The 13,246-nt window shown below is 38.2% G+C and overlaps 1 protein-coding gene and 1 long non-coding RNA gene across 9 annotated transcripts in view; one reads left to right on the forward strand and one right to left on the reverse strand.

Moving 5' to 3' along the window:
* The window catches only part of PPM1B (protein phosphatase, Mg2+/Mn2+ dependent 1B), a 61,314-nt gene extending 54,569 nt beyond the window's left edge, over positions 1 to 6,745 (forward strand). For 6 of the 8 annotated variants that reach the window (XM_064414436.1, XM_064414434.1, XM_064414435.1 and 3 more), the window contains exon 7: positions 3,125 to 4,319. In XM_064414436.1, the coding sequence (XP_064270506.1) occupies positions 3,125 to 3,364 (240 nt within the window). In that variant the 3' untranslated portion in view covers positions 3,365 to 4,319. Of the gene's footprint in view, positions 1 to 3,124; positions 4,320 to 4,909 lie in introns of those variants that run through there. The other 2 variants (XM_064414440.1, XM_064414441.1) reach the window with 1 other exon arrangement.
* Positions 6,439 to 9,010, reverse strand: LOC135297170 (uncharacterized). The gene is made up of 2 exons (XR_010359220.1): positions 8,845 to 9,010; positions 6,439 to 6,916 (listed from the first exon to the last, which is right to left on the reverse strand). It is a non-coding gene; the product is annotated as an uncharacterized LOC135297170 (long non-coding RNA).
* Positions 9,011 to 13,246: the final 4,236 nt, after the last annotated feature.

Raw genomic sequence — 13,246 nt, forward strand, 5'->3', positions numbered from 1 at the left:
TAGGTAATCTTTGTTTTACTCAGCACTGTAAATGTTTCAGGTAGTGTTGCAGTTGGATTTTGTTTTTTGTTTATCCAAACTAGTGATAGTAGATTTTTATTTTTCACACGTGTGTTTTCTGAGAAACCTTAACATAGAGCCTAAGTAAGGAGATGTCATGCAGAGCAAGAGTCTGAGAAATAAAAGACTCCTTACTTACAGCAGTATTCAGAGATCGTAGTCTGGCTTGAGGATATAGCAATCCTAAATTTTTTCTGCTAGGAATCTCAGCAGATTACAAGTATTTTATAAATCCAGGGCTGGAGAGAGCCCTGCACTGTGGTTGCAATGAACAACTTGCCTGTTGTTTGAGCAAAGATTTCTGCTATAAATGTGGTGCCTGTGCCTTTACAAATATGAGGGAAAGTACAGAAATCTGTTATGTATTGGGGCCTGGTGCTTTCAGATCTTTAAAGGGAATTTAAAAGAATGTTTTCATAGCTGAATAATTGTTAGTGCTGTTATGTTACAATACCACTAAATAGTTGTCTACCTGTGCTAAAGTACTACTCTTTCTCTATGACTCTACTCTGTCCATTTTAATTTTCTATGTGTTCCTAAGGCTAGGAGACTCCTATCCAATTAGACTACTTCACTGTATGTATATATCCTTAAACACAAGAAACAATGTTAACATTACAGTGGCTGTGTTAATAGTTTCAGTGGCATTTGCTTAAAGCTGCCTTGAAATCAATCATGTTTCTCTCTTGCTTTTACTAATAATACACTCTGGCAGTTGGTTGAACCAAATCATATGTCATTAAGGGCTGCTACACCTAAAAAAATGTAAATGGACACAACTCTTACATCATTCTCACAACATTGTAAATCCAGTCTTTAATACATAGCAGCCCTTTTCATACACATAATTTAATAGCACAAAACTTGTGTAAAAATTGTGAATGCTCATGTTGAATATAGTTAGCAGAAATTTATTCTTGATTTTATGGTCAGTAGCACTTCAGTTGAATTGAAATGTGAAGGAAGGCAAATGCTACCTTGCACAATAACCATAGTTTTTAGGAACCTGTTCTAGCCACACATCATTAGAGAAAAATCTCTGTCTATATAGCGTATAATATATAAAAGGCAATTTCTGTCCTACTGTCTGTGGGGTTTCTTGTCTGTTAGCACTGAGGGACACAAGGGAAGCATAAAATAGCCTGCTGTAAAATAGGGTGCAGCGCCATGCAGGATGTGAGTTTGAATATCAAACGCTAACAGCATTGCTAATTCAACTCCTACCAGCATTTGAATTGCTTAGGAGCCTCAGGGCTGCTATTATATTGCTTATTGCTTTTACTCTTCAGTTGCATGGAGCAAAATTATTCACTTCAGTCTGCCAAAGGAATTTTTAAAGATCTCGGTATTGTGAAATGTGGAAATTTCAGGGTGTATGTGTGCTAATGTCAACCTCAGAGCAAAACTGATGGAGTAGACAAAATATGGAATTTAAATTTTCCCTGAATTTTAAAAAACTGGAAGTCTTCAGCTATCTTGCCGTGTTTAATATTAGCTAGGTATATACATAACTCGGGTTTTTTTCTTTGTCAAGCCAAGAAAAAGGATACATCTGTAGCCTCTTCTTGGTGCCCTGGTTTTTCGCTGACATTGTGCTTATAAGGTACTAAAGCAGTTCCATTTCATACATTAAAACTATCTCCTTTATCTTGCTTCTCTTTTCTGTGCTCTTGAAGACAAGAGAGTATTGAATTCTTGAACATTGTCTTGAATATTTTCATATTTGAATGTGAAAATGCTAGTACATGGGAGTCAAAACATCTCAAACTAAGACCAGCAAACCACTGTGAAAGTATGTCTCTTATTTCCTGAACAAATTAAACTTAGAGGCATGCCATTATATGCAGTAATACTCATTTTTGTGGTAGAATTGTCTCTATTTTAACTTGGACTGTACTATCAGTCTTGGGGCTTTTATTCCAGCAACATTACATAGAGCATGCAAAATCTTACTGATCCCAAGTTATTTTCTCAATACTGCTATTAAGCTTGTAAATGAATGACAGCAGTACTTGTAGTTAGGAAGCTTTTGGACTATATGAAAATAAAATGAGGTCAGCATGAAAACAAGGCAGTCTGGATTGTGCTTCTTATGTCTTGCAAAATCTGCCGGCTTCCAGAGATAGTTTCATTTGTCTAGATTGATAAGTTGCTAGATATTAATAATTTAAAATGTACTGTTCCCTTAAGCAACAGTACTGCTTTAGCACTTGAAAGTGAAAATACATAGTATCAGTGTCAAAGCACTGTAAGTCTATCACCAAAAAATGCAACATTTTTTTCAACTGAAGGCTTTTATAACCAAGCAGGTCATTTGCTGAGGAGACTTCCATTCCTTAATCAGCACTAAATGATCAGATTTTGTGCTGTAGGTTCTTGGGTTTGACATTAAATATCTGTTCTACCTGCTAATTTTTCCAGGCAATACACAGTCTGCCCAAAGGTGTGTCTCGTGTTGTTCAAATAGCAGCATTCCCCACACTCATGGGTAGCTGTTTGCTTTTCTGGCAGCATCATGCATGCAAAAATCAGAGAGTGTTCACTAAAACACTGAGTGTTTAGTTTGATGTGATGCTTCAACTAAACTACTATCAGTAGAGTTATCTGTTCTCTGAATTTTTCACAGAACTGTGCTGCTACTGGCCGTGCAGAAATTCACAATTAAATATATTGACCTGGTGGCTAAAGAAGCTTAAATTTTCAAAAATTTCCACTGATAAATGACCAAAGTTGTTGGGGGTATCATCTGTATTTATCAAAGACATTTGAAATAAAGGTGGAATTAATTGGGAGGAGGTACTTTGACTGGCTCAAAATGAATTGAAATTATTAAAAATGCTGGTTTCATAGTTGTAGTTTCTTAAATTATGAGGTTTAAAAGGATGAACATGAAATACATTGTTCCATGTTGCTTATAAGGTGTTTTACATTCAAATAGGGACATGTTTTCTCAGTTTGAAAAAAAGACTGGATTTTCGGTTTGCCTTTTTGTTTTTTTTAATGTGGTTAGAAAAACTTTTAGTTTAACTACTGATCTTTTTGGGGTGTTGAATCTCAACCGAAGGAGCCCGGCGCGGCCGAGGAGTGCGGACCGCAGGGGAGGTTGGTGGAGGCGCTGAGGCAGATGCGGATTAATCATAGGGGCAACTACCGCCACCTGCTGGAGGAGATGCTGGCCGGGTACCGCCTGGCGCAGCTGCGGGGCCCGGGCCCGCCCCAGGACGCCCCGGCCCCGGCCCCGCCACCGGCCCCGGCCCCGCCGCCGGCCGCGGGCAGCGACCAGAGCGGCGAGCAGCGCTCCTGACACCGCAGCGAGCTAGCGCTGCGCTTCACCGCCGCGGCTTCCTCCGCTCACACGGCAACCTGGCGCACTGCTGGCCCGGAAGACTGTTTGGCTTTGCTGTAGTCATGTGTACAGATTGTTTATGCAGAGCTCTGACTTCCTTACAAGTTCAGCTACTGTGGGATATTGCAGTAATTGCATCCTAAGTCGTGTAGCAAGATTTGACTTCCCATTTGAGAGTTTGGTCTTCCTTTTTCAAATCCTCTGTCACCAACAGCAGGAATCTAACATGATATGCAAAAAGGCATTTTAAAACTTTTTATTTTGAGACATTATTAAATAATAGTTTTGATGGTATATGTTTGCTCATTGTAAAGTAATTTACATCTTAGTTGTATCTTTTGTGCAGTTTAATTGAATTATACAAATTATTTAGGTTTTTTTTCCCCTGGAATCATGTACTGCATGTTTGGTTTGGTTTGTATATAGTTTCTATTACAGCTAAATTACAAAAGCTGTTACATTTTAGGTTGTCACTCATAAAATGTTTGATATTTTTTTTTTAGTTTAGATTGTATCCAGTGTTCATCATAAATACTGATTTTCTAGACAATGGTATTATTACTTCTCAGGTTGTAGCATAGTATGTATCCAGAAATGAAAATGTACTTAAATTTAGTACCTAGTGTCAAGTTACAATAATTTGTGAACAAGTGAAAATAAAGAATATGCTGTGGAATAATATCTGTATCGATATTGACTCTTTTAAGCAAGTAATAAACTTTCTTTGAAGTGTTGTCACTCTGACATGACTTGAAACTTTTCATAGGTTCTGATGTGAACTCATGGTATTCTTTAGTTTCTACAAAGCTTTGAGTGATTTGGGGTTTGGAGCATTCGTCTGTATTTGGGCAACATTTCTCAGGTTCAAGCTAAACATCAGCCATACAAATGAATAAACCGTTCTTCTAAAGTTTGCCTTCTGCCAAATCTTTTCCATGTCTCTTGGGGTACAGCACATACACCTATGTCCATTTGGGTAGGTCAGTGATAATACTGTGACATTGCAGTAGTGGTAGCTCATCTGGACGTCTTGTGTCAGTTGTCAGTTCATAACATAACACATGCACAAAAATACAATTGTTCAAAATAGGTACAAATTTCACTGCCTCAATGAAAATGACTCTGCAGGAATTTCTTTTGGACCAGGAATGCCTGAGAAGCTGAGTTCCATAGTATTTGTAGAGCTTTTTTGGGAGTTGTAGTTCACATATATAGTATGTATTGATGGTAGTGATTTAGTACAATTTTAGGTAAATCTTGGTTTTAAGTCAATCTGCTATAAGAGCTTTACTGGATTCATGTTTAATAAAAGTAAATTCCATCATGATGTTGACAAACAGAAAATATTTGTGTGTGGGAGAGGGCAAGTATGGAAAACAAGGAAAATGGTTTCTGTCTTATGCTAGTATTCTTCTTGATTATGCCACTGAAATCCAAAAGTGCAACAAAATGTTTTCTTTTGTATTGGTGAGTAGTAATGTTTCTCCTCTTCTTTTCCTGTAGGGTTCTGGAGATCTAGAAGATCCGTGGTAGCCTTACAAATCTGCTAAAATGCTTTTGATTCTGAAAGGGGGAAAAAACTTTTAAATCTGATTTCTTCAATACAAGGGAAAATTTCTGGTGGATTTCCAACATTTTGTGAAATGGGCAGAAAGATATTAGAATTTTCCATCATTTGTTCATTTTTGTGTTTTCTGATATTGCCACTCTTAGCATTGCCTGTACTACAGTATTTTTACCAGCCTCAGGCATACTGATTACATCTGTAATGAACTTTGGCCCTAAAAAAGAAGGAAGGAAAGAATATTCTCTCAGCAGATCGGTGTGTGTACCTGAGGTGCATGGGATTGTAGGCGTACTCTGAAGATACACTGTGGCTAAATGAAACGTGCAACTCACAAGCATGAGAGAGAGTACAAGTAATTGTTTGAGATGTTTCTTATTTCACTTTACCAAGTTGGAAGGCTTTGCAGCTCTGTGGCTTGGAAGTAATTTCAATTGGGCAATACGCTATCAGATGTGTATTTTTTTTTTTTAATTTTCCAGTTTTACCTGTATTACCAGACCGTTAGGTTTCCCTGCGGTGTCCAAATTGTGATACGTTGCCTACTGCTTGCTTGAAGATAAGTGTATTTGGCAATAATATACGAAGATTCTAGGCATCTAAAACCAGTAAGAATTTTACGCATGTGTACAACACACCCTTCAACTCTTGCTAGAGAAAATCTTTTTGAAAAAAACAAACTGGTGAATTTATAGTTAGTAGTGACTTGCTTTGACATCTCTCACAGCTGCAGGTTTTTTAAAAATGCTGAAAATTTGCCTTTATTATAATGTAAATTGTGATTATTTTTTTGTTCTATATGTGGTTTTCTATAGTTTTTTGATTTTTTTCAGCTTAAGATACAGACAGAAGTCTTGTGTAATATGGGTATAATTTTTAATTGTTTGCATTATTTTCAAAGTTCAAATTATCACTTTGAGATTACTATAAATACACTTAAAATTATCTATTTTAAATTAAGAAAATATTAGAGATATTTTCATGGGTTCAATGACCTTTCATTTTATAAGCAATGGGCATGGTACAGAGTGGCTGTCATGTAAGGTACTTGAAGATTCTTAGTTTAATTCTATTTTTGCAATAACCTTGACTTTTTTTCTGACTTCTTTGAGTTGTGCATGTAATGAGTCCAGTAAATGCTGAAAATGGGGAAGAGTAAAGTATTTATCTAAAATAAAAGCTATTGGGGAGGGGAAACAATGAATGTATCCATCTGTACATGATTTACATGCTGTGGATGCCTTGTAAACATTTTCCTATTTGTTTAAACTGTGTTTCAGCGAGGATGTAATTGCCCTTGTGTGTAGTTTTAAGCTAATGACAGTCATCAACTGGTTTTGTGTGAAATTAAATTCATGGTATTTTTCTGTAACTTTATCCCCATGGTGAGTCTGTAAAAACCACACGCTCTTTCATACTGATGCCGAAGGCCAGCTTTTCCAGTCATTTTGATTCACTGTGTATCTGATTTATTATTTTTTTTTTGGTCTAGAGAGGATTATTGCCACAGTATATTTTATTTATTCATTAGATTTTAGCCTTGTAAGTTAAAGTGTTTTAAATGATGATGTTAACAGGTATTTGTCCCTTTACTGGTTTTTTTGGGGTTGTTAAAAGATAGGGAATGAAGAATGCAAAATGGTTTATTGTTCAGACTGTCCGCTCTGGTCCAACCCTGTACTGATAGTACCTTCCCAGTATGATATTGTGATGTTTCATACAATACAGTGAACATAACCAATTGTTATCTTCAATAAAGGATTGCTAAAACAGTGTGACATGCTTTCTATTTTCTTGGGAAGGACATGCTAAGAGGATGCAAGTGTTCCATGTGAAGAGATAACCCAGTAAGATTTATGCAGTCTCTTAGTTGATGGATTTCTGGTTGCTCTGTAGCAGATGTGCTCCTTCGTCCCAGAAAAGCACAAGTCTCAAAGTGGGCTTCTCTGTGGGAGTGAGGAAAAGGCAAACAACATTTAGTGCTCCTAGGGCAAATCCCCATCCCAAGTTTAGCTGGAGTCTTAGTCCAGCTATGGGAAAGTATTCATTTAAAGACTTAAAAATTCCAATTTAACCAGACTTTTTGGTCAATTTCTTGAAGTTTCTTAAAGATCTGAGCTTAAACCTAAGACATTTCACTGTTGCACAGTCTTTAATAGAAATTTATCTGATGTTAATGCTTTCATGTTAGGACTTCTACAGATTTTTTTTTTAATTTTTACAGCTCTTTTTTTCCAACTTATTAAGGTAGTTTTTTAGCTGAATGGAAAAGGAGAATGGAATCCTCCATGATTCTGATACTGCGGGGTGATAACCTGACTAGTCAGGTTATGACCTGAGTAGTCAGTGTTACTGTAGAATGGACATCTTTACAGACAACCTGAAGATTTTTGAGTCTACAAATCTGTAACTTCTTCGAACTTTCTTGTTGGATTTGCTTGTACAGCATAACTCCTGCATGCTTTCTTCACGAGCTACAATTTTAATGCCTTGTTCCACTGGCAAGACTTCTGGTATTCCATGGGCTTCAGTCCCATGAACACTTCTTTGTGTAGATTTTTATGACCTCCTGTAACAGAGGCAAAGGAGTCCATGTCAGTTCTCATATCTGCTCTCTGAGCAGAATAAAGATCTGTTTTAACTGCTGTTCATTTACACGTTAAATGAAATAGGGGGTAATGAAGTAGATGCAAATATAAATTATGTCACTCTGACCTCAGAAGTTTCATATTAGGGGTTAAGACACTCTGCTCTTAATAGGCTGGATCTTCACGTAATTATTTGAGCCTGCATGCAAACCTTCACAAGACTTGGCCAAAATATCCATATTTTTCATCACCCTAAAGGTGAATCTGGTGCTGATTTTGCTATTTGGGTGGTTTAAAACAAAACAAACCAAACCACAAAAGCAACAACAGAAAAATCCAAAAGCACAAAAACCAAACAAACTATTAAGTTGTTGATTCTTTTAGCATATCAGAGGCTGGTTATTATTAGTGGTTAAGTAGTTTCTTGGTATAATGTGTAAAGTGGAGTTCAGTCAGCCACTTCATCTCTGAACTTTGGTATAGTTTCGGCCATAATCACTAGCTTAAATTATAAATAGTAAAATTAGCCCCAGAAAACCAGTCATTTTTCCTTGGCACTTTGAGTAGAAATCAAAAACAATAGGAACTCTGGATTAGTTACAGCATTGAACCATCCTGTAGTAGGCAACTTTTACCTCTGCAAGATGAAGCTAAAAGCAGTGCTGCCTGGTATAATGCCTGGTAATGCTGCCATTATAGGCCTAGGTATAGGCCTATAATGGCAAACAAAACAAAAAAAAGAAAGGCCACAATGCTAAGCAGTTTTTAATTATCAACTAATTTTCAGTTTGTTGGCTTGAGTATTGTCTGAAGGCTTGTTGCTTTTGGCTCTTTATAGTTCTTTTTTTAACTCTAAACGAAATGAAGTTGGGGGGAGCTACACTGGTGCAGGTAAGCAACTCCATGGGTTACTCCCAGAGATGAAGACTGTTTGACAAAACCACAAGAAAGGACCCAGTCACTGAATTTATGCAGTCTAATCCAGGTAAGTATGCAATTTCTGCAGCTGAAGCTCCATCTCTCATGTCTTTGTAACCTGTTTTCTCTGTATGCCAATCTGAACTTATCCTGTGTGTGTTTGGGCTGTTGCTGTACAGACCTGACTTAGCTTCTCTTGGTTTATGCTGTTTCATGTTTGTACCTGGCTGCTTCTCCGTTGATCAAAACATGAGCAATTTTTGCATTTTAGCATACCTGTGCCTCCTGTTTGTGTTCAGCTCACTGTTGGTGCTCATCTCTCATTTCCATTATTCACTCTATCACTTCACCAGTGCTGCTGTACTTACCTCTTTGTATGTCTCAAAGGTCATGTTCTCCCAAAGACTTTACATTTCTGTCTTCAAAAATCTTAAAGTTCTCCTTTGCTCTGTTGTCTGCATTCAAAGACTGACTGGGAATACTGAGATCTTCCTTCTGATTCTTGGCTTTTCTTATTTCCTTATTTGTCTATGTGCAGCTTGACTGGGAATTTTCAGAGAAGAAGTCCTTGCTGTGCTTATTAGTGGTTGCTGTGATTAATGGCTGAATCATCAGTTAATGATTGCATCAGCACCTCCTTTTAAACCTAACAAAAACTGATCAGGTTTCAGGTCATGGGGATGGGCTGATAGATTAAAAAAAATGGACATTTCCCATCAGTTGGGTAATCTTTCTCTGAAAGCAGTTATCCTTCCCAGTAAAGCATGAAAAAGACTGTAGCAAGAATGAATACACATTCTTAAAGGCTTGTGGCAACTAATTCAGTCTTGTTGGATATAATTTTTCCTGTTGTGTCAAGTCTGCTTCAGAAATAACTTTGACCCTGGTTTTCTGCTTTCTCAGATTTCTGGAATCTAAGGTGGGTTGTGGGAAGTTGAGTCTATGGTGCAATAGTGTTTAGTGTTGTAAAGGACCCTGCCCTCGACCTTTAAAAAGTTGGAATGAAATTCATGAGACCCCTGATGGTGGTGTTGGAAGTTTGTCTGATCTTTAAATATAAAAATACTTACTTTTTTGGCCTTTTCCAGGTGGCTTTTGGAATGTGTTTGGTAGATACTGGATATTTTTGAACAAATATTATTCAGAGAGCTTACATGCAAGGTTCTGTCAGAAAATGACCAAATGTGTTCTGCCTTTATCATTTTGAAAGAGCTGCAAAGCTTAAGTGAAAGAAACTGGGCAGAAATTCATAGAAGGAAAATTCTGTCTTGTGACATAAAACCCTACTCTTGGAAGTTAGCATCCAGGACTTACAGAGAGAACCTCAAGTATTTGTGTATGTTACATTCCTTGCAAGATTTATTTTCTCAAAAAATCCCTGAATTGTCTTTTGTGCAAAAAGAGAAACTGTGGTGAAAATGCACCATTCTATACTGATGTATTTTAGCTACTTCTCTGGGGAGTGAACATGTCAATTAGTAAATATTACATTTAGAAGTTAGTTGGAAACTTTGAAGTAAATGCATTTTAACTTTGAAGGAAAATCCATATTTAAATTGCATTAATGAAGAGATGTTTGCCATTATTTTTGTAAGGAAGCTTCGTAACACCATTCTCATCAAATTAATTCTGTGAATATTGGTTTTATTTTGTTTGGCAGGTTAATCAGATGCAAAATCGATGCCTGCTTAATCTTCAGATAATTTACATTATTTGACTTGTTATTAGGGGAAACTGGATGATGTGAGGGTTTTTTTTAAAAATCCTTTATCCAATGGTCATTTTCATAAATGCATCTGATTTTAATGGTACAAGAAGGATTTTGGCCTAGTTATGTAAGGCAGATATGTTTTCTTAGTGTATTTTAAATAATGAATATTTCAACTCTGGGAGCAGAAAATGTATGAAATGAAACCAAAATTTTTTTCCCAACTCCAATAAATCTGCATTTACTTTGGAAGGAGATAGTTTTTGGAAATACACTGCCAACACAAATAGTGTCAAGGTGTTTGGAAGTGGTGGCACTTTACAGGAACTTCTCAGTCTCTTAGTACTTTTTATGTTATGCTGGCTGTGAAGTTTTAAAATTAGGAAAATATATTTTACATTCGTCTCTTCATTCCTACTTGTCCTTACCTTAAAAATATGTAGGAAGTTCCATGCTGCTGCTTCAGAGATTACAGTTACTGCATTTAACTTCATATTCAAGAATTAAAAAAACCCAGAGGTCCAAGCATGGGAGTAACTGCAGCAACTTCTTTAGATGCTATTTCAAGTGCTATTTCTGTGAACTAAAAAAAAGACCCAAAACCCAACAAAGTTTTAGCTTTAAGATGTGACTTGTCATATGATATTAGTAGTTCCTATGCCTTGAACTGCATTAAAGAAAATATTTTTTATTAAATGAAGGGAAAGGAGAAAAATATGTACCAAATGGGTGTTGTGTTATCACTGACTTGAAGATGTTGTGCAGCTGTCTTCCAGTTCAGCCTGCAGTATTCAAATATTTGGAAGATCTGTCTTTGAAATGCAAGCAGGGCATCCACTCAGAATAAAAAGTTTGCACTGCTCCCCTGTACTTGGTACAACAGACTCCCAAAGAGCATAGCAGAGCAAGCAGCATGAGAGCTGTGAGACACTGCCTCATATCCATGTGGAATGAAGAGCAGAAATGTACTTCAGTTTTTCTTGGAGGGGGGATTGGGTGTGTGTGATGCTGATTTGCTTCTCTGTTAGAGTGGAGAGAATGGAGCGGGCATTTAAATGCACTGTGTGAGTGCTTGCAGGATGTGGGATTGTTTGTCTCTGGTTCACCAGCATAAACAAGCAAGGTGCCAGAGCTGTTCTGTGCAGATAAGCAATGTGAGATCTGGCACTGAAGAGCCCACACAGTTCCAGGGACTCATGAAGCTCAAGATGGAAAGGCTGGTATTTCCTGCAGGTGATGCTTTCTTCACCTTGCACCAAGCAGTGCTTTCACCCACATGGCTGGGTCCTTGAAGGCCAGACAGTTCCAAAACAAAACTTGTTTTAGTCAGTGTTTATGAGGGTAGTACTTAGAGTTTTAGCAGTTCTTCTAACTTAGAGGAAGATGGTCTTTATTCAGTTGTACATTCAGGTGAATATGAAATTAAGGTGAAGTTCTGCTACCTGTGTCCACACTGAATGGTATATCTGGAAAATACTTCTTGTAGTTGTGGAATGTTTTCTTGATACAGAGATCTAGTCTGTGCTGATCAGAGAGCCCCTTCCCTGAGTATGGACCCTTGCATGTGCCAGCTGCTGCTGTGCAGCATGCTAGGTCCTGAATTGAAGAATAGGATTTTTGTTGGTTTGGGGCTTTTTTACAGAATGTGTGCTTTCAGTTCTTTGGTTTCACTTCCAGTGCTCACACTGATTTTTACACACATTACTGCTGCTGGACTGTTGACAGCGTGATGTGGAATCCATGAACTGTTGGTCAGAAGCAGCCATTGTAAGAACCTTGGGGTGCAGTTCAGAACTGGAGAGTGAAGCTTTCTGTACAGATTGGAGATTTTTGATATGAACTGAGCTCTTCCAGGAGGAAATTATTTCACAGGAACACAACCTGGTATATTTCATCGCGGAATACCTGCCACTGATTTGATACTTGTGAAAAAGTAAATTGCTTGCAGGAAAGCCTATCTTGATGAACTGAGAGAGACAAGGGAAAAGGAATAAATTTATATGGAGCACCATATGATCTGTGATACCGTGTGTGTTATTCCTGCCGGTGGGGAAGCTGAGGCACTGTGAAAAGCTGTACATCTTGTATAGTATTGAAATAGGTATGCTCATGTGGTGACAGCTGTTGCCTGATAGCGCCTCCCAACAAATCCATCCTCCCACAAGAGGAAGTGCTTTGTGCCCAGCAGACCAAAACCTGGCTCCTCAGATTCCTGTTGAGTGGATTTAAATTGTTCTCAGAGATGAGCCCTGCAAAGGCAGCTTGTGGGGTGCTGTCTTTTTGGTAACTGAAGGGATGGATGTGGTGGCAATGTAGTGCAGTGCTTCTCCTTGGCTTCATGTTGTGCTGCCTGGCTGTGCTGTCTGTATTGCAGATCTCCCACTTCAGGGATGTTTCACTAACTCAAGGTCACTCTTGAGTTACAGCCATCCAAACTTCAGCAGTCTGCCATGATTTAATACCATGCTGAACTTCTCCAGCTTGTACAAGGGCAAGAGCAAGGTCTGTCTGGGTTTCTTGCTGGGAAAGGTTTTGAGGAGTAGGTTGGAAAAGAAAATCCTTGGGAAGTTGTCATCCTCTAGGACAGAAATGGGGCAGATTAATGCCACAGAGGGAAGGGTGTAAATTGAAATGAGCACAGTTAATGTGAGTGAGCTTCCTCCTGGAGAGACAGCAAACCTCGAGTTTGTTTTTCTGTGGGTTGTATGTAGGGTTTGACCCTCTGGGGGGGAAGCATCCAGGAGTCAGTGCTGCATGCTCTTGTTCTTGCAGCTACGATAACAGCAGGAATTAGTGGATAATTGTTTTCATTAGAAATAGTGGGAGAGGCCAGCCTTGCAGATCAGCCATGGGGGGCAGGGGCTGGGTGCCTCCTTCCCCTGAAACTACTCCTGAAATATCCCCTGAGCCAAGCAGTAGCTAATTACAGCATTTATAATGACATGAACCTTTAATCACATTGTCCATTAGCATTGAAAAAGCAACAAACCCCCACCAAACCCTGTCACAGGTGTCCTGTGCAATTACATTTTCCCACCCCCAGGACTTCAGGCTGATGGCAG

The sequence above is a fragment of the Passer domesticus genome, chromosome 3 (assembly GCF_036417665.1).
Source record: "Passer domesticus isolate bPasDom1 chromosome 3, bPasDom1.hap1, whole genome shotgun sequence".
Lineage (NCBI taxonomy): Eukaryota > Metazoa > Chordata > Aves > Passeriformes > Passeridae > Passer > Passer domesticus.